The sequence below is a fragment of the Mus caroli genome, chromosome 14 (assembly GCF_900094665.2).
Source record: "Mus caroli chromosome 14, CAROLI_EIJ_v1.1, whole genome shotgun sequence".
NCBI classification, from domain to species: Eukaryota; Metazoa; Chordata; class Mammalia; order Rodentia; family Muridae; genus Mus; species Mus caroli.
The window spans coordinates 51,423,391-51,451,270 of NC_034583.1; the positions used below are offsets into that span (position 1 = coordinate 51,423,391).

At 36.9% G+C, this 27,880-nt stretch overlaps 1 protein-coding gene across 2 annotated transcripts in view; it reads right to left on the reverse strand.

The window, feature by feature from the left end:
• Nup58 (nucleoporin 58) overlaps positions 1-27,880 on the reverse strand; it is a 46,598-nt gene that overhangs the window by 16,013 nt on the left and 2,705 nt on the right. For both annotated transcript variants that reach the window (XM_021181742.1, XM_021181741.2), the window contains exons 2-14: positions 25,363-25,505; positions 22,746-22,895; positions 21,682-21,819; positions 20,870-20,980; positions 19,171-19,195; positions 17,902-17,967; positions 16,863-17,037; positions 13,215-13,294; positions 11,330-11,448; positions 10,873-10,955; positions 7,900-8,101; positions 2,330-2,428; positions 589-684 (exon numbers count right to left, since the gene is read on the reverse strand). In XM_021181742.1, the coding sequence (XP_021037401.1) occupies positions 589-684; positions 2,330-2,428; positions 7,900-8,101; positions 10,873-10,955; positions 11,330-11,448; positions 13,215-13,294; positions 16,863-17,037; positions 17,902-17,967; positions 19,171-19,195; positions 20,870-20,980; positions 21,682-21,819; positions 22,746-22,895; positions 25,363-25,505 (1,487 nt within the window). The remainder of the gene's footprint in view (positions 1-588; positions 685-2,329; positions 2,429-7,899; positions 8,102-10,872; positions 10,956-11,329; positions 11,449-13,214; positions 13,295-16,862; positions 17,038-17,901; positions 17,968-19,170; positions 19,196-20,869; positions 20,981-21,681; positions 21,820-22,745; positions 22,896-25,362; positions 25,506-27,880) is intronic.

Below are 27,880 nucleotides of genomic sequence, written 5' to 3' on the forward strand. Positions count from 1 at the left end.
TCATTATTCATAAGTGACCCTACCCCTTAAAATCAGAGGTACTAACAACTGTTTGGATTGAGATGTATTTTATGTTGGGCTGCCTGGCGGTACAGGCCTACGGTTTCAGCTACAATATCCAGCTGAGGCAGGAACACAAGTGAAAGGCCAGCCTGGGCACTCAGTGAGACCATGGTTCAAAGTGACAAGTGAAAAGTAAGCTGGAGAAACAGCTCAGTGGTAGAGTGCTTGCTCAACATGGGTAAAAACCCTCGTTCCCACACCCAGTACAAAACACACATAAAAAGTTCTCCTGGATGAAAAACAAACCACCCAAATATAACTACTGGATTAATGGGGTAGGAGGAAAAGCCTTAAACCATAAAGTCAGTCACTAGGATTCAAATGAATCTCTAGTTAACTGTTTTTAAGTCAAAAAGTCTCAGTACATACAGCCACCACAGTAAGGCAGGCATACAATACATGCTTCCACAGAGGAGGAGGTGCGTTAGGGACCCTGAGGGTTACTGAGAGTAAGAACGTGTGTAATGTTCAGTTGAACGGTTTCACTTTTTCATCTGCCTGGAATTCAGGCAGAAGCACACAAACCTGCACTAAGACTTCCTGAGGGTTTATCTGTTGTTCCAAATCCAAATGTGGAGGCCCCTGTGGTACCGCATCCGAAACCAGAGCTAGTTCCAAATCCTAGTGGAAGGTAATAGAGAAAATACACAGTGCACATAAAACACAGATTACAGTGTACTCACAAGAAAACCAACCACCACCACAGGCCAAATAAACGCAATGTTCACAAACACAGCTTCCTGAGGCACTCTGGGTACTTACTCCTCTGCATAAGACTTCTCGAGCCAATTAATTCTAAATAAAACACTAATTTATAACTACCCAAACTAGTTTATGACCTAGCAGCAATTTTCAAAGAACAAGGCTATTAAAATCAAGATCACATAGGTTATTTTCACCACTGAAATGAGTATACAATATTAGATATATGCCTAGCTGAAGCACTATTTCATTTCAGAAATATAGAAAGGCTGGCTAAATTCATAAACAAGCATGACTTTCACGACACTGTAAATACTAGAATATTCTGAGATAAGTGCCCTCTCTGCTCCTTACTAACTACAGGACAGTCCACTACCTTAATCTACTCTGTAACAGTAAATTCTGCCATGTTACTCTCCATGTTAACATGAACAGTCTTTCCTCTTAAAACATATTTTCATCATACAAAGTCCATGAAGAAATTCTAAGTATTCAGATATAGTTTACCAGATATTTTCTATATAAACTGCAACATCTTTGTTATTATTAGTCTTATGTTATTTTCCCCATGTAGATGAGAATGACCCAGAACTTCTGATCCTCCTGCCTTCTGTGTGCTGGGAATCCAGGTATAAGCTCCCACTCCCTATATTTGCAGTTAGGAATGGAACCAAGGCTTCATGCATGCTGGGTAGCACTCAACCAGCTAAGATGTACCTCCAGCAAAGTTCAAAGTCCGTTTGTTATTCTGCAGTGGCTTACGAAAAGACTTAAGTCGGCAGTGAACTATCACTGCCTATCAAAAACATGATAGAAAGTGGATTATAGTCAAGAGGGATTATGCTACCTCTCATAGTTCTAAAATTCTCAATGTAGAACAGTTTGTAATAAAGAACTGTGGTAGCTTATAGCCTCTCTTTATATTTTAGTAAAAATACAGGAACCATCATTACCCTCTAATACCTTTGTCAAAATATAATAAACTCTCAATTATTCAAAAAGAATTGTGAATGAAAACATTTATAATTAATGTCTTTATAGACTTACTTTACTAGTTTATGAAACAATTAGAATAATCTGAATTGCTTATGTATATATACAGTCAAACATGCCAAGAGTGCATCAAAATGACAAACGTCAAGCTGTTTAATTTACAATAAAATCCTGCTTAAAGTGGTCACTCTCAGGTAAAAAAAAAAAAGTTAACTATCAGGAATATCTATATGATGTAGTAGATTGGATTCCAAAGTTATATTAGAACTAATCTTTAAAAGTTCAATTAAGACTAATTTGATTTAATCTAAGTAATTCTCAAGTTTACATTTCAGCACGTTGACCAGAACACACAAAACTCGCTGCCACTTCGTTGTAGTGCTTCTATCTACTTCCCACAGAGGACAGCATGACTTTAAGCTGAAGCGAATGCTAGGAACAGTGATCATGTTTGGGGAATCCTTTTTTGCCAGATGGAACCTTAACTTCCCAAATAGCAGCAGATCCTCTTAGAAATGGGTTACAGGCTACCATCCAGTCCAAATGAAATAGGAAAAAATGGAAAGTGTACCTCCAAGGTTTGAAGAACCTAAGCCACTTGATTGCAAGCCAGTGCCAATACCTGAGCCGAATGGCGTTCCAAAACTAACTCCCAGAGACGGCTGTGGCCCTGGTATGAAAAAAAAACGGGGGGAAAAACAAATTTGCCTTACTCTTTCAAGATTAAAGTTCCTTTATGAGATTATTTTAAAGCTGAACATTGATTATTTTTAACAAACTCCACTTGTTATAACTTTGATTTCAAGATGTCTTTCTCACCTAGCTTATCTATCCCAAATGTTTTATCTGAAAAATTTTAATTAACCTGCTTATAGCTACACAGTTAAAAGAGGTTTATCACAATGAAAAATGTTCAAAAGTTTAATGTACTGATAATTTGAAATATTTAATGCCTCACAAGTTATAGTTTTTATATTTCTAGAATTGTTTTAGTTCTACCTATTTTCTGACACAACTATTTGGTGTAATAAATAAGATTTTGCTTTTCTTTTAAAAAAAAAACAAGCTCCCAGTATTAGAGTCAAGTTCCAATGTCCAAGAGACTGACACTAACACAGCAAAACTATCATGTTACTTCATAAAGTACCCAAAAAAATTAGGTATGACTTCTTATAGTACAGAAATGGTATATATAGTAAATAGATAAAAAACAAGACAATGTTTTATTTTATTTAATTTATTGTTCATCTTAAAAGCAAACCAATTACACAGTAACATGACAATTCCAACTTGTTCACAGAAGTGATATTGAGTTCTATTCTTCAGCTCTGCTACATTTCAGCACTCATCACCTGGTTCATGAGACCGAGAATGAACATTTACAAAGGCACGTGTGCGCCTTCACAGACCCAGTACAGTCAAGGCTGCAGAAGCTCCTTTCCAACATTCATCAAAGCCACACGTCATCCTCTCCACACCTGCTACGTTAGGGATTCGCCTGAGTTTGTTTGGCAGCAACAGCATCAACGTACCAGCCCCTCGTGGTAACTACGCTTTGTTGTTGTTGTTTTTTTTTTAACTAAGCAGAATACAAAAATCTAAAAATCTCTCATTTGATAATAATTTATGAAAACTACTCAGTAAGTTTCATAGTACAATCTTAGTCCTGGCCTCTGCAAGCACAGTAGTTAATACATCTGGAGCTGAGGGAATGCCAAAGCAAACTGCACCTTCAAATTTAACTTCAAAAAACCCAAAGCCTTCACGTTGTCTAATGAAGAATGAGGTTTGTATATTCAAAAGGTAGTGTAAATTTATAAAGCACAAAACAACAAAATGAGGAAGTACATTTTGCTACCCTGGGACAGAAACTGGACTTTTTAAAATAGCTTCTATCCAGAAAACAGAATAACAACTAAATAGCAGCCAGAGTTCTTATACTACTATTAAAAAAATAAATTAAAAAATATTTTTAAATTCTTACATCCAGTTTGAGATTAATTTTAGAAGACCTGACTAGCAGCTCTTTTGTAAAATGTTACAACAGGAAAAGAAACATATTACTTTCTTATGTCTAACAAAAATAACAGAGAAAGCATATGTCCAGTTTCTTTAACATTGGGAGACTGTCATATTTTAACTAGAGGCACTGCTGGTGGAAGACGCTAAAGAACAATGCACACCACAGTCCTCAGTCTTACAAGTTGGGAGAATTACCCAGATAGCATGGATTTTTGTCATGTGTAGGTCCATTTTTTTAAGAGCAACAGAACAATTTCTGCAATCATATTTAGGACATCAAAATGCATCTGACAATGACAAGACTCCCCATTGGCAAAAGATGCAAGATATTTTGAATTTTCTACCTTCACACAAATTCTGAAGGTAACATCATTTATAAAATAGTAGGCAAATGTATAACATTTCAAATAGTAAAAGCTCATGATAAATTATCTCCCAGGCCAAAGTATTAACATATTTATACTCTGGCCACCATATATATTAGTTTTGCTTTCAGAAAACAGATTCTAAATCCTTCAGGTAGAAGCTATGTAAACAATTCAAGTCACTTTGAAATATGAATAGTCACTCAATGAGGGGCTCTTAGTTCTACAGGTAAAATCAAATCAATAATATAGACCAATGATTGCCTACAGAGAAATTTCCACGTAAAGAAACATTTTACAAAAGTTTCCATAATAAATTCACATACAACAAAATCAGGTTTAGCACTGTAATTCATATTTTCTAGAATAAATATTACCTTATTTAATGTCTGTATTTATAGGAAAAAGACTAAAGTGCTAGAATTTCGATTTCTTATAATTTTCCATAGTCACCAAAAATGTCTAATGTAATTACCATTGTTGCTTGTAAGTCACCTTTTAAAAAAAACAAAAATGCCTTCCCCTGATAAGAAAAACTTCTTCTTGCTACTTTTAATGGGGAATGTTCCTTTGGTTATTAAAACAACACTATCATGAAACCACAAGAAACTAAAATGAAATATTTAACATTTCTGATTTAACACTACACCTCAAATGTCCAAACCTTCACCTAAAGCTAGAAAGCAGGTATTCCTCACAAATGCTTCAGCTCTCCTTAAAAAAAATGGAAGCTAAAGTCACATGAGAAAAATCTTATGTAAACATCAACAACTTTTAAGTGTGAAACACAACAAAATTTAACCTTAGTACACTGATTGAAAAAAACACATCCATCCTAAATCAAGATCATAAGCCTAATATAAATCTACTAAGGTTTTGGGGAGATCTGAGGAACATTTGTGGACAAGTGTACATGAACTTATCCACACACTGATATTGTTCACTTTATGTATGAATAATCTGGGTTTTCATGAACTCAGTCTTCACAACAAAGAGCCACAAATTAAATATACCCAAGCTGAACTGTGTATTTGTTTTCATTAAAAATAAGGAATCGTGGGTTGGGGAGGCAGTTCAGTAGTAGAGTCTTGACTTGTTATCACATACAAGGTCCTGGATTCAATCCTACTACCACCACCACCAAAACCAAACCAAACCAAACCAACAGCAAGTCCTTTAAAATTAAGTACATCCTTCCACCTCCTAGAAAGACAACAGAAAAAAGAAAAGCTACCTTGAAAAAAAAAAAAAAGCAACAATCTAAGAAAAGTTATTGTCCTTTTTTATCCCTGTTTATATCAATTAAATTAAAAAGTCTATATGCAAATAAAACACTTTAATAAAGCACATCTATACAGCAACAGCTGTGTATAAAAACATACAAGCTTTGTCCAGTTCCTCTAGATGGTTTCAAATTAGGACTTAAAGGGATTTCACGAAAAGTACTGCACAGGAGTATCTCCCTGGATACAAAACAAAATGTAATAGGGCTTAACTAAATGGGATGCAATTCATAACACCATTACCCAGTATCTAACAGAACTCCTAAAGCCTCACAATACAGAGTCCTAACTAAGAACTAAGCTAGCATTTGTAATGTGAGGGTATAAAGTGCCTACAGAGCCAGAAAGAAGCTTTTAAGGAAACAAAATGGGAAAGAAACAATGCAAAATTGTTACCACTGTTATTTATCAATAGTTAACAACCCGATTCAACTAAAGTACAAATACTGTAAGATTTCCAAGGTTAATAAACTCCAATTCCTGCCACCTAATTAAAAAGTTTTATATATACCCTAAAACTACAGCATCATACTATAAGCAGGAATTGCTCCTGGTATGTGTGTGGGGAAGCCAAGTCAAAGTAACAGGTGAAATTAAAGCCCATGAGCCAAAGCTCCCAACAATTCCTGCAAGGTTAGCAAATATAAGACAGAGAAAAGGCCTTCCCTGAATTATCTACTTTTGTATTTGACAAAAGACACCATATTCACAAAAGACACCATATTTCTAGACTAAGCACTTGTCTTCATGTCTGTGCCTATAGTTTACATGTTAAAAAGGTGTTAAAAAAAAAAAAAAGCTAGGTGTGGTGGCTCGTGCCTTTCAATCTCAGCACTCGACAGGCAGAGGCAGACAGATCGGTGAGTTCCAGGCCAGGGATACAGAGAAACTCTATTCAAAAAAAAAGGAGCCGGGTGTGGTGGCGCACGCCTTTAATCCCAGCACTCGGGAGGCAGAGGCAGGAGGATTTCTGAGTTCGAGGCCAGCCTGGTCTACAAAGTGAGTGCCAGGACAGCCAGGGCTACACAGAGAAACCCTGTCTCGAAAAACCACAAAAAAAAAAAAAAAAAAAAGGAGGAAAACCAGCCCTTTGACAGGTCATTTTGCTTCATATTTAGTTATTTACTGAAGAAGAGATTAATTTAGAGCCCAAGAGTTTGGACAACTCTCTTTTCTCAAGCTTTACTTATTCTCTTGAAAATAAAGTATACTTTATTGACATGTATGCAACCACATTTCTCTATCTTACCTTAGGGATGATGGACAGTGACTGATTAGTTACTAAATATTGAGAACTGAAAATGATACTGCTGGGATTGATATTCCATTACTCCAAAGCATAGTCTGTCTACAGAAGTCTACACTCTAGCGAGCTAGAGAGCTACTAGACCGTGCTTATGGGAACCACCATTCACACAGATCCAGCCATGGAATGTGGAGGATTTGGCCTAATCCCATCAACAGCTTTTTACTTGATGGCAGATCAATGCTGTCATTCAAATGTAAAGAGTGACTAGAGCATGCTCCATAGTACAGGTGGCCTGAATGCAACCCAAACATCTGTTTTGTTTGGTTTTCACGTTTTAATATTGCAGTTTACTACAGGATTATATGAAACTGTGAAAAAGACATACACTACAGAATAAGGCTCACTCACAAATGTATAAATCATCAAGGGTTTTGGAAAGGCAAACTATTAAAACTGCATTTTTCTATGTCAAACTTCCAACCCAATAAAAACTACCAGGAATAAGACGACTAATCAACTTCCAAAATTCCAAACGAAGCACTGCAGAGCCACGTCACAACAACACTGCAGACGGCATCCAGCAGAGGACAAAGGCCCTACAGAGTGTACAATCCAATCTCAAGCCTTCCTGAGCTTGCCAGGACTCAGTCCACTACGGAGCATGCATCTTCTTCAAACTTGACTCTTAGAGGAACTGCTATTTTGTTTCCAGTCAAAGTACATCCAGATGAACCTATTAACCTTCACCACACACCTTCAATAGAAATATAACTGCATCCAGATCACAAGTACTCTGAAATCACTAAGTACGAGACTGAGGATGCACCATCAATTATTATCATATCTAAAAAATGCAACATATGGTACAGGTGGATTACCTCTGACTTTAAAACAATAAAGGGCACAATCACAACTTGGAATCTAATGTTTTTCTTAAGTGTAATTCAGTAGTGAAACACTATATTCTAAAGGGCATCTATAGCAATACAGCAAATAACAGTAAGTAAATTCACAATATTCAACATTGGATGTATAGTTATTGCTAAACTACCCTGCCTTTTGTTTCAGGTATGTTTATAATTGTGTCTGTCACATTTTTTAGATTGGAACAGCTATTCATAGAAATTTTGTCAGTGCTCACACAAAAGGAAGACTTATAAAAATGCACATAATGTTTTCTGCATTTGAACAGTAAGAAGCTATAACTTGAATGCATTCAGACCTGTAGCAGGCTGTTGCTGCTGTGTAAGTGTTGCAGCCATGGCAACGGCTGCTGCGTTTGGCATGGTGCTGAAAGGAGTGGGTCCAGTAGTAACTCTGGGTGCATTCTGCCACTTCTTGGCTTCTGTTCTCCTGGCTTCAAACACATCTACAGCATCACCCAAAAACATTTTTCTGTAGCCGAGATACTGTTCTTTAAGCACCTAAAAAGATGGAAGGGAGGGGAGAAAGAAACTAAGTTCCATGTTGGGAACATGTAATTCTATTAAATGAGTTAAAAAGATCAACAAAACTGGCCACTTTATACATTTCAAGTAAACTACAAATGAGACAGCTAGTAACTGACACTCGCATGACAAGGCCTGAAACCCTATCATTCTTGTGAATACTGTTTGTCACAAATCTTTACAATACTCCACCTAAAATACTCTGGTTTCATAAGTTAAGATTTCAGCCAAGCAGAATAAAATTTAAATAGGTACTACAGTTTATCACAAACTTTTCCCGTAAGCATCCAACTTTCTTTAAACCTTCAGACTGGAAGTATTAAATATATACCAGTTAAATAATTTTTTAAATGACTGGGTACCATATGATAAAATAAGATTTCACACTTTTAAGCACAGAAAGGCTGAGGGAATAAGCAGGGCTTCAACTTTATCAAATAAAATTACCAAATTACCTAATTCAATATATAGCCCCATTAAGACCATCAATCCTATTTTGTATTAAGTATAAAACATTTTTATTACGGATCTAACCTAATTATATAGATTTTATTCCAGTTTTTGAAGAGAGGTCGTTTTCATATTTTTTACCTTTTTTAATTATCAGGCTCTTTGTCAGTGCCAAGCGTACGTTTACAAGTCTTACTAGTATACTACTGAGAGCTATTCTTTTCCTTTTACGTGGCCGTCCATGTTTAATATTCCAGTTCCAAGCTTCACTACTGTTATAAAGGACCAAAGTGGGCCTGCTAAGAACTGAATACTAAGAAATGTGGCATTAGCAGCAAGGTGAGGAAAAGAAAGCTCATTACTGTTTTCAAGTCCATTCTTCTTCTCCCTGTGTTCTATATACACACAGTGTGGGAATAATAGGAATAATAAGAAGAATGTCACAATAATAGGAAGTCATAACCCAAGATTTCACAAAAGCATTTTTTAAAGGGGGAGAGGGGGCCACCCACACACCTAACACCAACTGTGATGTAGATGATGATTTTTTTTTCCTTGAAAAATCCTATTTATCTAGACAGGGTTTCTCTGTGTAGCCCTGGCTGCCCTGAAACTTGCTCTATAGACCAGGCTGACCTTGAATATATGATGTATTTTAAAACTTCCCACTTTGATAATATCACTGAGGTGTGCTGGGTAAGGTAATTAAAGTCTCCCTCAATTGGTAAATGCCCATGGGAATGGAACCAAGATAATTTCTTGTGAGATTCACAAAGATAAGCAAAATCTAGAGCCTATATGTTTAGCTTGCTTAGAACTTAATATGAAAATAGATGGTAAAATAATTTCCTGGCTAGTTGTTTATATTTAAATAAAACAAGAAATAGCTAGGGGAGCTGAGGGAGGAGCTGCAGGCCAGTTTGCGCTGTACAGCAAGACCCTGTCTCCAGTAGAAAACAAACGAGAGACAAGAAACAACTGAAATTATCTATTTACGGCAATCTCAGCCTGTTTTCTGTCCTCACTAATAAAAAGGCAGTTTTTCAAACCATTCTGGAAAAAGCTGACAACTTTAACCAGGCCTGATGTTACAGGTCTAAAATCCCAGATACTCCAGCAGATGAGGCAGAGTTAACACACTGACAGCTTGCCTGAGATGTGGGCGAACTCAAGGCTGCCTATGCTGTTATTACCTCACAAGTACCTGTTAACTCCAGTTCTAGGGGAATTGATGCCCTCTTCTAGCCTCCATGGGCACCAAGCACACACAGGATACCCAAATATACAGGCAAAAAGGCACTTATACACATAACTTTTAAAGGAACTTTAAAATAATAAAAGAAACAACAGCTCTGAGAGTGGCAAAATGATCAAACAAGCAGGATCTGAGGTGAAACAGAGGAGCCTGGGCACTAGTGCTCCACTATTTTGTTTGCTTGGAAACATTCATAATAAACTAAATTTAAAAATAGCAAAGACATACCTCAACAAAGAATAATCTTGACCAGTTTAAGATCTTACATCATTTATCATAGATTAATAAGATTCTCAAGAAACTCTGATAGTCTTCCTTCAGAAATTTTCTTTAAAATGCTTTAAAGTTTCAAATGTTTTGGTGTATAATAACAACTTTTAAATGACCCAGTTTAAAACTTAAACTTTTTAAAAATTCTATTACCATGAATCCAACAGATATGAACATATTAAATGAACTGTCTCCATAATTTACTCATGATCAGGTTTAGCAGCTTTGAATTTAAGCATTTTCTGGAGTAAAGGTAACTAAGAACTTATATTTAATTAACTGCAAAAAAGGGCATACTTTTACGTTTTACTTAAATTTTTTAAAAAGCCTTTGGCTAGCTTGCACATATATAAAAATCTAAAGCTAACATAACTACATAAAGATCAAAATATTCAGTAATAAATTATTTTACTTATACTATTCAAATAAAAATTATACTATTTGGTAAAAAAAGAGTTTCCTGTACTTGAGGAATTGTAAACAGGTTTTCTTTAGGTTTATGATCAATAAATATTAATAAAACACACACTACACTGAGTCAACACGAAAAAGGATTTGTCGGTAGAGATGTTTGATTTCTATAGTGCAATTTATACTGGAAAAGAGCTGGAAACAATCTGAATGTAGGCTACACAAGCATCACACACACACTCACACACACACACACAACTCTGTATAATTACTAACAATAATGATGAGGGAAACTGCGTGCTAACACCAGTTATTCCCAAGGTTCCACATGCAGATAGGTGAACTGGCAATGAATGCTTACCTTGACATTTTCATGAATAGACTGAAGTTGTGCGGCTAAAGCTACAAATGTTTGATAAATTTTCTGCATAGCCATTGATAAATCTGTAAGAGAAAGTTATGAAACTAATATGTAATAATTAATTTTATTTTTCTACTACTCTGACTTAGTTTTGGTAGTTAATACGTAGAAGGGAAAGACTATGAGATACAGAAGAGAACAGGCTATGAAGACTGAGAGGACGTTTCCATTAGTAACCTAGGAAGGAAGAGGAAGTCCTAGACTGTCTCCTCTTGTCACCAAAGTTAATTATTTACAATAAAGCATTTCCGGGGACCAAAGAGTTTAGGAAATTGTCTTAGAACAACTTAAGACAAGCACTAATAGTTGTTTGCACACACCTACTATATAAATTGAACCACCCATTAATAAGTGACATAGTGGTGCTATCACAGAATTACCATAGTAGGGGTGTTACCTTGAGGAGTTATATGTGAATTATTGGCTTGAGTGGCAAGATGGTTTTCTAGTTCTTCAATCTGCTGCCTGTACTGCTGAAGCTGTACCTCAAACTGCTGAACCAATATTCTGAAGTAGCTATAAAGAGTTACACCAAATATTTGAAACATTATTTCCTTTATAATTAAAAATACAAATAAATAAGCAAATGTCCTCTTCTAAGTGGGGCTGTCATTTTAGGATGAGGATCACTGAAGCAAGCTCCCAAGCATTGAATATTACTGATGTATCACTATTCCAATCACGGAGGGCACATTACCAAGTGACGTTATAGTCCTTAGAAGTAACAAGGTCATCTAACCTAAGTTAGAACTCACCTATTACAGACAGGTAGAGATTAAGGAAAATTACAAATAAACGCAATAAAACCCCACAACAGGATCCTAGGAGGGGAAACGTGCATTAGGAGGGGAATCAGTAAAATTCTAACTTGTTTTAGTTAAAAATGTTTTATCAATGTTAGTTTCCTACTGTTGATAATTACATTATAGTTCTACAGTATGTTACCATTAGGGATAGTGAAGTAAAGGATTTATGCAAATTCTTTTTTTAAAAAAAGATTTATTTATTATTATATGTAAGTACACTGTAGCTGTCTTTAGACACACCGGAGGAGGGCATCAGATCTCATTGTGAATGGTTGTGAGCCTCCATGTGGTTGCTGGGATTTGAACTCAGGACCTTCGGAAGAGCAGTCAGTGCTCTTACCCGCTGAGCCATCTCTCCAGCCCATGCAAATTCTTTATGCTACTATTTTTCATGTTCTCTAGAAGTCTAAAGTTTAAAAAGTTAAATCAAAGTATAGCTATCATTAAATTTTACAATCAAGTATTTAACAGTTTTTAGAATAATAAAAGAAACTTGTGTTTTTCTGTAAAAAATGTGTAATCGATGGCTGGGAGGGCAATATAGTGGTAAGACACATGCCAGGGAAAGATGTAGGAAAACGAGATGGGGAGGGGATGAGTAGATGCAAAAACTTTTGCCAACATGAACTATGCTGTTAGTATGACAAAGGCAAGATGAAATCAGTATGGAAGCATGTCATGCTAATCTGAGTATCAGTTATTTCCTGAACTTGGTTAAATATAGTGTTATGTAAGCAATTATCCTTAAGAAGCCTTTATGTTTGCAAACAACACAAGGTGTTGGGGGAGGGATGTAAACAGACATACAGAATTCCAAAACAAAATACACATGGTAATTTAATAAGTGGGGGATTTGGATAAACAGTACATAAAAAAATTTCTGTTTTTGAAATTTTCTGCAATTCTAAAATAACTTCCTTAAGGAAAAGGAAAAAGAGGAAAGTATAGGAACAAGAATCATGCATGCACGCACACCCGCACAACCCTCACCTCCAAGGTCACTAAGCCTAGAAGTGATGGCCTGAAGTAGCCCAGGGCCAGAGTGGAGCACACTGGCTGCAGTCAGAGAGCACTGGACTCCGTCATGCTGCTATTTATCAAAGGGAGTTGAAAATTCAGATCTTAGCCTTTTAGTGAGACGAGAATAAACCACTCTCTTAGGATAATTAGGAGAAATCATTATAAAGCTCCAAGTTAAGCCTTCCCATGTAGCAAACAAAAAAGTATGTGTATGATTACTGTTCTACTGTCGTAAATTAAAAGCTTCTGTTTAAAAAAAAAAAAAAATACCAGGGCTGGAGAGCTTGGCTGAGGTTGAGAGCACCGACTGCTTTTCCAGAGGTCCTTAATTCAATTCCCAGCACCCACGTAGCAGCTCATAATCATCTGTAATGAGATGTGGCTCCATCTTCTAGCATGCAGGCAGACATATGACGGCAGAACATTGTGTATATAATAGAAATACCAGTTACTTACTCAGCAGGAGCTGTGTTTTCATGTTGGAGTCCAGGTGGTGTTTTCTGGGTTCTTAAAGCTATTTCGGCATTCTTTAACTCCTAATACATCAGATTTTAAAAATACATACAGGAAACAAAGTATCAGGTCAGAGGCTAATCTACAAACTATTTATTAACTGAAATGTCAGACAACTGAATGGACATGCTTAAAGAAACAACAGGACAAACTGCTTTACCTGCTGTTGAAACCTTTCAAAAGAAGACTTACTTTCAATACATTTTATGATAATAATCATACTGATCATTTTGGAAGAACTATGCATAAAATTCCGCAATTTTATAAAATGTACTAAACCACAATGAAAGGATTATGATACTGCTTTAGAACCTTCACTATAGAAATGTAGAAAATACTATTTTTAAGAAAAAGCAAGCAGAACCAAGCCGAGGCTGATGTCAGCAAGGATTAGCACCTGGAGAGCAGACACATATACTGAGATGGCTGAAAGCTTTACTCACGCTGTCTGCTCAATCATGAATAAGCCTGTAACACAGCTGCTTCTCTTCTTACACCTGAGGAAGGGGGTCAAATAGACTCTACTTGACTAAAAGGAAGCGTTCAAAGTCTTCTACTCTTGCTCAGTGCTATCTAACCTTCTATCCAAAGAGCCTTCAGAACGAATACTCTCTTTTTTAACACCTTATACTCCATATTCCTGACATTCCACTGTTGTGTTCAACTCTATTTTTAACTTGCTTTTTAAATAGGAGTAACATAAACTTATGTTCCCAATAGTAATAACTTTTTCTCCTATTAAACTACCAAAGTGTTAAAGTCAAAATGTTTCCTTGAAGCATTTTATTTTTTGTTTTTGAGAAAATGCCCTATTATGTAATCCAGACTAGCCTCAACTCACAATCCCTGTCCAGTGCCTCAGTGTCTTAACTACCTCTCCTGTAATACTATACCAGGCATGCATGGCCATTTTACCCTTGGGTTTCTACCACCCCAGCAGCTCTCTCTACCTACTTATATGATCACAGACATTCTGCAGTAACAAGCTGCTGGCAGATCTTCATATATGCCTGGGTCATACTTCTGGCCTCTGCCTCTTCTCTTTCCTGAACACAAACCTTTGTAATACTTAAAAAACCTTTCTAGACTCAACATAAACATTATCATACATTAGACTCATGATGAAACTGTCAATTTCAGTCCTTTGTGCCTGGACACATTATATCTCACTGATTTAAGTTTTTTGTTTGTTTTTAGCAGAATTAGTTTTTGGCCCCTAAAGCCCAAAGTCCTTGAAAAATACAGATTTTTTTAAAAGTTCAATGACTGCTCTGACGGCTAAATCCAAGAACATAGCATCAATAAACCATCGGGCATCCACTCCAAACAAACACAAAAGAACACAGCTAAGTTATATAACTTATTAATTTACATAGTACTTATTTGAGTTACTTTGCCAAAAACATGATAGATTGATAGACAAACAGGTAAGAGTTTATGAGGCTTTGTATCTATCAGTCAGTCAACCTTCAAAGGCTCTGTTTATTTCCTAGGAAGGCTTTCTTCAAAGAAAATCTTTGGAGTAAAGATCGGTGGTAATGTCACAAAGGACTCAGTGTACTACTTAAACTGACAGGTCAAACTTTGGGTGAGAATTAGTTCTGACATAGACTGCAAGGCTTTGTGAAGAAACGTCAGACGACCTTTCCTTAAAGATCCGAGTCTGTGCTTCACTACCCTCAGGCTCCACCTACTTAAGCTTTTCCTATTTCATTTAACAAAAGACTTAGCAATCCTGCTACACAAGCATCACACACTTATGGGTGGAATCATCCAGCTTTAGCGTAACAGTCCATCCATGAATAGTGTTGGGTTTGAGCTCGGCTATTCTTAGTTGTCAATTTGATTACACATCAGGAATTAACTAAAACCCTTACATCTCTGAAGCATTTTTTTTTTTTCAATGAAATCACTTGAAGTAGGAAGACCCACTTGTAACCCAGATCTTTGAGATGGAAAGAGCCACCTTTAATCCAGGCCATACCTGGTGGCACCCTACCTAAAGGACATGGAAGAAGGAAGCTTGTTCTCTTGGTCTGCTTGCTCTTACTGAAAAGTCCATTTCTTCATGGGCACTACAGTCTATTTCTTTGGGAATCCAGCATTTAATGAAGACCACCTGAGACATCCAGGCTCATGGACTGAAGAAACTGCTTGGTAGGCAGCCATTGTTTGACAAGCTAGACAACAGCCTGTAAGCCATTCCAATAAATCCCCCTTCTTCATTCTGTAAGTTCTGGTCCCCTAGAGAACTTGTCTAACAGATTCTTGTAGTTTGCCACCTCCATTACTGGCTACTGGTAACTTTATATGAATGTACAAACTCATGTATTTCACATACACAATTCAGTTTCATATGATTCCATGTTTAATCAAAGCCTAAATATTCACTTATCTAAAGCATAATTAACATTTTGGTTTTTCCTAGAAAGTACCCAGTGATAAAATGACCAAGAAAATGACCAAAAAGTGACCAAGAAAAACACAGATGAATACTGTGTTCATATTAAATAAAAAGATTAGGCAGAAGGACCCTGAGAACAAAAATAAAATCTTCCGATTCATTTTAAACATCATAGTTTAAAATAGTTATTTAATAGGTTTTGGGTTTTTTTGTTTTTACGAGACAGGGTTTCTCTGTGTAGTCCTGGCTGGCCTCAAACTCAGAAATCCGCCTGCCTCTGCCTCCAAAAGTGCTGGGATTAAAGGCATGTGCCACCACTGCTTGGCTATTTAATAGTATTTTTAAAGGATTACAAAGTATTCTTGAATAAATGACTTAAAAGACATATTACAAAGCTACCTTTGAATGTTTTACTGAAAATTCTATGACCTCACTTTGAGGAGCAATCGATAAGCCAAAAGTAAGAAGGTATCACATAAACTTACCACTAACTCAGTCAAGATGATAGAAAAAGGATGACTTTCTAATTACAACACAAGTAATCCATCACTCCTTCTATGAGGCAGACAAGAGACACTCATCTGTGTTATGTGTATGATGCCACAGATGGAAAAAATTCAGTAGTCACAAATAACAGATACTAGTCTTGTTCTTATTATGTAGGTTAACCAAGACTAGCAAATAACCAGTTAAACTTAATACTAACAAGGCATGTCATAGTTTTTAATCTAATAACTCACAAGTTAGAAAACATTTTCTTGTCTAGGTATTTTCTTTCTTTATATGGTAAACTAAGCCAGAAGCACTCTTATGAGAGCTCATGGTTAAGGCTGGAACTACCAAGGACGGTTCTTCAGCCTCTTAACTAAGTTCTCTACAGATCTAATTACATAAGGACAACAGTATTTATTCCAAATGGCTGTCATGAAAATTAATTTAGGCTAAAAAGTATAAGCTATAAACTACACAGGATTCTGCTATATATACATATAGAGTTCATATTTAACATGAAATAAAAATACTAACATAGCAATTTAAAGTTTTAGGAATGCTCTTAATAGTGTGTGAATATCAAACTTTATAATTAAGTAAATTCCCACTTCAGGACCCCCCCCCCAACACACACACACACACACACACACAGGGAGTGAGGAGGGAGAGAGAAATATGGCTGTCGACTGGCATACCTGAGCAGTTTCTAACTTCAGTTTGTCAATATTGAGTGTATTCCTCTGCAACCCACTGGCAGCCAATGACAGAAGCTGCTTGAGGGCCTTGATGTCTTCCTGGACTTTAAGCATTGCTTTGGAAGACATTCGGCTAATTTCCTCTTGGACTTGTTTTTGTTCCTTGACAAATTTCCTAAAATAACAAAAGAATACTCGTGATAGGAAGAGGGGGGCAGGGGAGGGGTGGAAATGATATCTATGTAGATGAGCTAGAGAGATGGCTCAACAAATAAGAACAATAAACCACTCTAGCAGAAGTCAAGGATCAGTTCCCAGCACCCACATGCCTGCTCACAATCCCCTCACAATGGCCTCTAACTCCAGTTCAAGGCCCTCTTCTGTACAGGCACCAGACACAACACACAGACATACAGTCAGGCAAAACACTCATACACATAAAGTAAGTCTTCAGAAAAAAAAATTAAGTAAAAAGATAAACAAAGAGACCAAGATTTAAAACGTTTTTTCCTAGAGAAAAAGAAGTGCATTTAAATTAAGCTTGGTCATGATGTAAAATTTGAAAACTTTAATTTACACTTTTTTTTTCTTTTTCCAGACAGAATTTCTCTGTGTAACAATCCTAGCTGTCCTAGAACTCTATTTGTACACCAGGCTGGCCTTGAACTCACAGAGAGAGATTCATAAGCCTCTGCCTCCCAAGTGCTGGGATTAAAGACATGTGACACCACCACCGGACACCCTTTTTAATATAATGGTACTTACAGAATTTTAATTCTTTCCTGATTATTTTTTTTCAACATTATTTGTGTGTGCATGCTATTTTTTGTCAACTTGACACAAACTAGAGACACTTGGAAAGCCAATCTTAATTATGGCATTGCCTCCATCAGACTGGCCTGTGGACAAGTTGGTTGGGCATTTTCTTGAGATTGATGTGGGAAGGCCCAGCCCATAAAATGTTTAGCAAAAGATGTTCCCCTAAAATGTACCCAAGAATTTTTCAAGTTTTAGTCATCTAATTGTACTTGGTACTTACTGGAGATTTTCAACATCCTGACAGATGACAGGAGGCAGGTTTTCATCTTTCAGTGCTTTACTATCCCTAAGAAAGAAGCCACACCTGCATTAACGCCATCCGAAAATGCATTAATACCATCCAGAGCTTAAGAATTGACAAATGAGTTTTATTTTCCTGTTAAGAAATGAGAATATAGCTTTGCTCTCTACTTATGTTTTTATTCCAGTCTTTACAAAGAAAGTAATTTTCTTGACTTGAAAGTAACTTTAACAATTTATTTGACACCAATATTTCTTACCAAAGAAGTATTTAAATGTCTGAAAAAAAAGTCAGAAAATACTAGATTGAATAAGATGCTGAACTAAGTTTCTTCTGATTCAAATATTCAATGATTGACATTCAATTTAAAAAATTAATTTATTAAGGAAAACCTATAGCTTTTTTCATGAGATTATATTTTTTCAGATCAATTTAGTATTTCATAATCTTCACTCAAATGGGAAAATACAGCCTACTGACATAATTACAAATAATACAGACAATAATTAAAATTTGGCCTGCTGTAATAGACTCAATTTACAGTGCTGCCTGGAACCCCCAATTTCTCAGACCCTTTATTTACAACTTTTAAAGCTTTCAGTTTGGGGTTATAAATGTTCAGCTAACTGTTAATCTATCTATATATAAATATCCAAAATCTGAAACACCTCCGTCTTATATTCAACCTTAATAGGTTAAAGCAATACATGTTTGTGAGGAGTGAATCTGACTATATCTTTACAAATGATTCATTTAACAAATGATTCATAAACTAAGCAGGTAACTGGCAAGTAAAAAAAATGGCCATATTCCAAGCATGCCCTTGATACATATGCAAGGCGTGACCTTGGCTGAAGACTGGAGGAAGTGACCCATACTCCTGGAGTAGCGATCTGTGCAGTAAAACCGACGTTATAAGGACCGCAGGATAACTCAGGGGTAAAGCACACACTTAGCAGGCACTCCACACTGACAAGGCTAGAACTAAAGTATCTGTATTACGGGAAATGTCAACCACTTTTTCCTAGAAATGTCTTTCAATTTTCTCAATGTTTTCAACTAGTAATCAAAGACTTGACATTTAAGACTTGACATTTCAGATGGTTTCCAGAATAATTTATCATTTTTGGCAAACACAAACTTTTTGCCTATTAAATGTATACCTGGTTATAATCTACTTGCATCTATACAATCTGCCAACAATTTAAAATATAATTAAAACTTTTTAAAGTTAAATTATAAACTTACTCTGGCCTTGTTCCCGTTTTATCACCTAAAAAATTCAAGAATCTTCATGTAAAAATGGGTCATTTAACAACATTAACACATTCCAAGTTCTAAATTAACAACAATGTAATACAAACACAAGTATGTGATTCCCTGTACTGAGGAAGAAACACAACATCATGATGGAGATCTGACACCAGGCAGACACATTACAGAGCTCTGCTGCATGGACTCCCTCGAGATCAAACAACTTTTTCAGAAGTTTTCTTGTATAGATCGTTTATGTCCCTGTCTACCAGCTGAACTCCAGAAACTTAAATACCACTATCAATGTCCCAACTTCTCCACCCTATTCACACAGCATTCTCAGGCCTTTAAGACAACTGTTTCCATGACTGTTCCATCAGCCACAAGCAAGGACTACATCACACCCTCAACAATGGACATCGCTTAAAATGTTCATTAGGTAAATATGTTTTCTCCATTTGTGAACTCAACCCTGTGATCCATACATTTTCTGAGGTACTGCTCTTATTGTTAAGCTATTCAACACTAATTGAATTTCTGTCTCATATATAGCACAGTCCATTCATTTCTAAAATTGAATCCATAAGACACATACTGATTTCAAAGATGTTAAAATGTAGCCAGGCAGTGGCTGCACAAGCCTTTAACCCCAGCACTCGGGAGGCAGAGGCAGGCAGATTTCTGAGTACGAGGCCAGCCTGGCCTACAGCGTGAGTTCCAGGACAGCCAGAATTACACAAAGAAACCCTATCTCTAAAAACAAAACAAAAACAACAAAAAAAGATGTTAAAATCCGAGAAAGCATGTAAAAATCAAGTACTCTATATTTTAAAATCATTTGTCACTCACTTTTACTATAAATGGATTTTTTTAGTTCTTCTTCCATGACTATTCATATTTATTTTTCCATAAAAATATGGAATAATTAATTCATCACTACCTTTCACTGCTCAACATTTCTGAATTTGGAACCTTCCTTCTAAAACTGAAGTCTAAGATTTGATGGAACAGGGTAATAAAAATAGGGATTTGTTTACCTAAACAGCTCATTGTCTTAAAACTAATGTACTGTGGTGGTTTGAATGAGATGTCCCCCATAGAATGTGAATACTTGAGACCCCAGTTTGTGGCAGTTTGGGTAGGATTAGAACATGTGGCTCTGCTGGAGAAGTTTGTCAGCAGCGGTTGGCTCCGTTTTCAAAGCCCATATGCCATTCCCAGTTTGCTGTTTGCTGTCTCCACTGTCTGTATGCTGTACTTGATGTGAGCTGTCAAGTGAAGATCCAGCTGCCTGTCACTGACCATCTCTGCTCTGTTATAATTGACTATTAGCCCTCTGCAATTGTAAGCCAAATAACTCTTATAGAGTTGCCTTGATCATGGTGTTTTAGCACAGCAATGGAATAATAACAAGTATTTCCAATATTAACTGAGTAAAAGATTACAAAATATACAGATCACTGTCCTGATTTACAAATAAGCATTAACATATACATTAACATAGCTATACAAGACATAAACTTAAGCTATTTACAAATAGCTTACGCTCAACATATAAAATTTGTGTACTATTGATAATATAAACAAACATGAAGGTACCATCCCAATGAGCCTTAGTGGTCGATCACACTAGTGATCTTCCAGGTACCCTAGCCATGATGTCAGAACACCACACTGAAGTAGCATTACTTACTCTTCTTATCTGATGAGGTACTAAAATCTATACCACCAAGGCCTTCATTGCTGGCAGCTGAAGTAGGTGCTGTAGTTCCCAAAGACAAGCTTAAAGCATTTTGTCCGAGACCTGAAAATGAACAAAACACCATTGTCAATACCATTTATCAACTTTCCTGACTTTAAGACCATAGATTTTCTTCCTACTTGTTTTAGGAAAATAACATGAAAAAAACCCGGAGCTTGAGTTGGGTAAATATTGATTATCTTGTTGGATTCAATAACATTTAATTTGGAAGTTGGGATTTTTCATTATCAAAGGGCCTGACTATATCTAATTTGATATAGGTAAACATTCTATTTTTATTTATTTTAAAAACTTTTTCTACAAAATCTATTTCACATGATATATTTACATTCTGCTGTTTGATATTTTGGAATCGCACAATTTTAAAATAATCTAGTATGAATGTGTAAAATATAAATGTGATATACCTTAAATGTTAAATACTACACATTCTCAGTTATTCTTTAAAAAAAAAAAACTTGTTTAAAAACTAAGTAACCTTTATTTACTTATTTAAATCTCACCTCACTGGCAAAAGGTTCAAATGGACTACAGTTTATCATAGTCATTATATTTACAAGCTAACTAGATATTTGGTTGACAAACCTATTTTTCCACAAACCAATGCATTCCTACACTTACTGGTTTTCATACTGAAAGAAAAACAGATTATAAAAAAAAAAAAGCTAAAATATTTAGCAAGCTAAAATGAAGTAAATTTAAATATAAATATTTACTTTTGGAAAAGAAATACTATCAATTACCTGATGTTGCTGTGTTTCCACTCTGGAAAAGTGAACCTCCCAAACCAGCTAAGGCTCCCCCTAAGGAAAGCCCAGTTGATGCTGTTGTAGTTGTGGCTGGTGTTGCTCCCAAGTTATTCAAAGTAAATCCTGTGGATGCTGAAAGTAAAAGACAGAGAAAGAGATGAATAGCCTTCACATAGAAATAGTACTTTAAAACACCACAGGGAGGGGCTGGAGAGATGGCTCAGAAGTTAAGAGCACTGACTGCTCTTCCAGAGGTCCTGAGTTCAATGCCCAGCACCCACATGATGGCTCACCATATAGTGGGATCTGATGCCCTCTTCTGGTGTGTCTAAAGAGGGACAGTGAACTCACATAAAGTAAATAAATAAATCTTTAAAAAAACAAAAACAATAGGAGCACCTTCTCAAAACTAGAATTCAGACACATCTGAAACCATATGCTCAAAAACATTTTGGAAATACTCAGAATAAAAAGTAATAGTAGTTTCAAAGCAGAAACTAGTGACCCTATTTCCCCCTCATCCAACAAAATAGCTTTGAGAACTATTACAATGGTACCCAGTAACTAATTCTAAACAACAATATAGTTTTTAATCCCAGCCAACAATTCTGCCTTTAAAAGTAACTGAATCATGAACTAGGTAAAGTACAAAAGTCTTTACACTTTCTGCCATTAACAATCTCTTAAAAACAGGCAATAAGAACACCTCTACACTTTGACTCTGTTTATTATGTAAGTAGTAGAGACCGAGTCGTAACAGCTTTAACAGCCAATGCTAACTCATTTTCCAGATAAAGTCTTGTTGCCTAGTCAATCCTGGCCTTAAACTCAAGTCCCACCTGTGGCCCTCCCAAATCACAGGTGTGGACCGCTAAACCAATAACTGATTCATATAGTTGTGCTTTTAAAAAGGTTTATGCTTCTACAGCAAAACAGTTTAACTACTGAACCATCTCCCCACCCCTGAGTTGTTTAATTTAAATGGTTACTGGTATTTGCTAAGTGGAAAAAACTTTACTATAACCAACAAATTCAACTTTCTTCTCATTCTGTCTCACCTGCTGGAGTTGATGTCAGAGCAGATGAGAGAGTAAGACCACTAGCTGAGGTAGAAGTGACAGGCAGGGCAAATGGTGTAGCAGATGCTGCAGGTTTACTGAACCCTAAACTGAAGCCTGTTGTAGACGCAGATGTGGTTGCTGCTGTTCCTGTTTCAAAAAAAAAAAAATCTCATTTTAATCTTAATCATACAGATATTATGCTGGTCTTAATTAGTATTGTATGTCTGGGATTCTTTTCTCTACCCTAAGTAGAATAGAGATACACAAGTCAGGACTAAATTATGGTGAATATAAAACCTTCGGGTTAAGAAAAAGAAATACAAGATGGATGTGGTGGTTCACACCTTTGATCCCAATACTCAGGAGGCAGAGCCAGGCAAACTCTGAATTCTAAGCCAACCTGTTATACTGGTATGTAAGTTCCAAAACAGTCAGAGCAACACAGTGAGACCCTGTCTCAGAAAGCGGAGGGGGGGGTATTGGTTGGGGGGCCAGCAACCAAAGAAAAATGCAAAAACAACCACTCTAATACTGTGATCAATTTCAATTCCCCTCCCCAGGCTTGCCTACAGTAGCACTTATTCCCTCTACCCGCTTTGCTATTAACAGAAAAAAATAGCCCCTCCTATCCCATCCAGACTGTACTCCTGGAAATCCTCTTCTTCTGGACTCCAGCACCAAGCCCTCTCCTCACTCCTCCTTTTCAGGCCTTGCCTGTACATCACCTTCCTGCATTGCTCCCAGAGTTCTCCTGCTGCTTCCACCACTGATCTGTCCAGTTTCATCATTCCAACCACAGCTGCAGGAATCTTAACCCTAACTGGCACCAGCTTCTTTGGTTTACTGGGGCAGTATCTCACTAAGTATCCAGAGCAATACTACTGTGTTAGCCTCCCTACTACTGAAAGCGCAGCATGCACTACCACACCCTTCCATGAGCCTGAATCCATGCCTACCTGAATCCCTACTGGTTGGTGGATCTTGATGTCCCTTTGAGTCATGCATCTAACCACAACACAAAGGCCAGCTAATGCCCTCACTAGTCAATTCAATCACTCAACGCAGAAACTCTGATACATTGTCCTTCTTTTGCATTGCTTTAGTTCAAAATCTTATTAATTTTATCTCAAAAATATTGCTAGATTACTGGCACCCTTGAAAACATTATAGGTAGTTTTGGATGTGGATTTATGTTCATTACATTTTTAGGTATATGACTCCTTAGAGGAAAAAAAAGACTATGTGACAGTCTTAGAATCAAACCCTGGTTGTCTCTGAAAAGTTGTAAGATGTTAACAGTCCTGTCCTCGAAGTGAAATTTTTATCTATAACATCACAGAATTATGGGGCTGGGAGCACAGCTGTCAGTGGAAGAGTACTTGCCGCCTTTATGTCTGTGAGGGTTTTTTGTTGTTGCTGTTTTGTTTAAATAATTTTTTTTAAAGATTTATTTATTATTATATGTAAGTACACTGTAGCTGTCTTCAGACACACCAGAAGAGGGCATCAGATCTCATTATGGATGGCTGTGAGCCAAAATGTGGTTGCTGGGATTTGAACTCGGGACCTTTGGAAGAACAGTCAGTGCTCTTAACCACTGAGCCATCCTGCCCCTGTCTGTGAGGTTTAATCCTTGCTGATGGTTAATTTTTTTTTAAGGCAACTAGTAAAAGTTTTGGTTCCACATCCAAAAATACCTATGTTTAAAATACATCTATAACTTACAAAGGCATGACATTGAAACATTCAGTTTTTATATACCCAAATACTGAAAGGTTTCTGAAAAACAATTATGTGGGATCTATACAAAGTTCTTTATAATTATTCTTTCTCCTACACTGAAATAGTACAAGAGGAGAAAATCCACAATTCTTTCAGAGAATAATATACTTGTAATAAGACTAATATATGTATTATAGTAACAAACACAAACATTTTCCCTAGAGAATAAAAGGAAAACAAGGAAAGATATTTGAAGTGCTAAAGCTATAAGGTACTACCACTCAAATGTGTGCCAGAAACTTAAGAACTACACTTTCTACCTATTTTAATATCAAAATTTACAACATATTGGTGAACTGCCTTAAGCATCTTTAGTAATGAAAAAACACTGTAGTATATAATTTACAAAAATCATCTTGATTCATGTTTACAACTTTCAAATGCTTCTCTGGAGCTGCTCCTTCACCAATACAAACATCCAATTCCAGCAATGCAGTGATGACTTTTTAAATAAAGACAGAAGATGCAAACTGTCACAGAGATAGGCGCTTTAGGTGAGGAAACACCTCCATGAGATGCAGCTGTAAGGCATTTTCTCAATTAGTAATCAAGGGGGAAAGGCCCCTTGTGGGTGGTGCCATCCCTGGGCTGGTGGCCCTGGGTTCTATAAGAGAGCAAGCTGAGCAAGCCAGGGGAGGCAAGCCAGTAAGGAACATCCCTCCATGGCCTCTGCNTCAGCTCCTGCTTCCTGACCTGCTTTGAGTTCCAGTCCTGACATCCTTTGGTGAGGAACAGCAACATGGACTTGCTTCTTAGTCACAATGTTTGTGCAGGAACAGAAACCAAGAAAGAAATATCTCATTTACCCTAAGAACAAGACCATTCTCCTTACCTGCACTTGTTCCTCCTAGAGTAAATCCAGTGGCAGGCTTAGATCCAAAGAGTCCTGTTCCAAAACCACCAGCTGAAGCAGATGTAGATGCTGGGGTCACAGAGCTTCCAAGAGATCCAAAGTTGAGTCCCACAGAAGGTGTGCTTGTTTAGAGAAACAAAAGAAAACAAAGACTGCTATGGATAATATTTACTTTGGAAAGTTAAAAAAAAAAATTAACTGTTTAAAATTGTTTTCTCTCGTAAAATCTATGACCCAAAAGACATTAAAAGAAATACGCCTAACAAATTCAAACACCTTCCTTTTCTCCTTAAAATAAATATAAATTTCATCTTAAATAACATAGTACTGAACCTGTTAGCTATTTGGGAGGCAAAGGAATCACACCTTCTCGGCCCGAGTGGACTACACAGTACATTCACGGGCAGCCTGAGAAGTTTAATGAAACCACACCTCAAAATTTAAGGAAAAGTGTGGCTTGAGACACAGTGCAGCAGTAGCCCTTGCTTAGCAAGTGCACATTTCAAACTTCACTACTACAAAAGCAAGGAACACAACAAGGCTGGGAAAGCATTCTACTGCAATTAGGATGTTAGATCACAAGATAGTAGACATCACGAAGGAACACAATGCTCCCAATCTCAAGTCTTCACTCGACCCCTAGCATATTTTAAATGGCCACAGATGATTGTTTTCCTTTGAACTACTTGAGAACAGTCCACACTTGTAATTACAATAGTTCAACAATGACTCACATAAAAAGACATGCATAAGTTACTCTAGGTAGGTTACTGCTGCTCCTTTACTGCTACAGTAAGTATCATGTCCTCTGTAAAGACTGTGTGTTGAGCTGGAGAATGGCTCAGCAGTTAAGAGCACTGACTGCTCTTCCAAAGGTCCTGAGTTCAAATCCCAGCAACCACATGGTGGTTCACAACCATCTGTAATGGGATCTGATGCCCTCTTCTGGGGTTTCTGAAGACAGCTACAGTGTACGTACATATAATAAATAAATCTTTTAAAAAAAAGACTGTATGTTTACAGAAGAAATTCTGGAAACCTAAATAAAGTGGTGGCGCACGCCTTTAATCCCAGCACTTGGGAGGCAGAGACAGGTGGATTTCTGAGTTCGAGGCCAGCCTGGTCTGGAGAGTGAGTTCCAGGACAGCCAGGGCTTCATAGAGAAACCCTGTCTTGAAAAACAAAAACAAAAAAGCAAAACAAAACAAAGAACAGCTGGTAAAAACAGGGGACTATGAAGTTCAAAACTTAATTGTTCATCTCAACCATTAAAGGTCAAAGTTTGCTACCTACAGGGGGAAAGATTATAAAAATAACCAACAAGTTTCAACAATTTGATACCTCAAAAATCACGTAGGAAAATTAATAGACTACAACACATAAAACACAATGGGAACTCTTACTACTCATGTTACGTATTTATTACTTCCAATTCTGCCTCTTCTGGAAGCCAAAATCACAACAAGCAACGGTGGCATGCCTGTAATCCCAGTTATTCAGGAAATTACAAATTTCAAGCTTGCCTGGACAACTTAATAAGACAGTCTCAAATTAAAAAAGAAAAAGGCATCTAGAAATTGTGGTACAGGTCTGTAATATCTGCTACTTAAGTAGTGGGATTGTCAAATCAAGGCCTACCCAAGCTTCAAGTGAGTTCTAGGTCAACTTGGACTTCTGAGTCTACCATGAAATAAACGTAGAAAGAGCAATGGGGTACAGTTCCACAGGACAGCACTTCCACCATGTAAGACCTTCATTCAATGCAGCATAATTCTTGTTTTAAAACATTGAAAAAGAGGCTGGGCATGGCTCAGGGATGAAGGCTTGTCTACCAAACACAAAGCTTCAGCTGTAATCCCCCAAATTCGTGTGTGTGCATGGGCACACACAAACACGAGAAAGAGAGAGAGAGAGAGAGAGAGAGAACTCGCGCATGCAGTCAAGCGAGCATTGGCAAGCACACCAACCACCTGCAAGGTGATGGAGAGGTAGCTCCGATTTAACAACCATTTGCTAGCTAAATTAAGACAACCGCAGTCCTGGTCAGAATATGCCTCTTAGGTCCAGGAACCATCAATCCCACAGCCAGCCAGAAGAGTCATTCAGTCTTCTGCAAACCCTAGGAACCCAAGAGGGGAAAGCTGCAATTTAAACACTGAAAACGAATACTTCCAATAGGGAGGCTTAAGTAGCAGATGATGTCCAGTAAGCAGAGGGTCACAGGGACAAAGGAGCTTCTTAAAGAACTAGAATGTAGTGACGATGGATGAGTGAAGGCAGGAGTACTCTGTTGTGTTAATTAGCCTCCCATGACTTAAAACAAAAAGTATTTTATTTCATTTTATACATATATAATATATGATATATATTTATATAATATATACATACTATTTATATGTTTTGTTTTGTTTTTCGAGACAGGGTTTCTCTGTGTAGCCCTGACTGTCCTGGAACTCACTTTGTAGACCAGGCTGGCCTGGAACTCAGAAATCTGTCT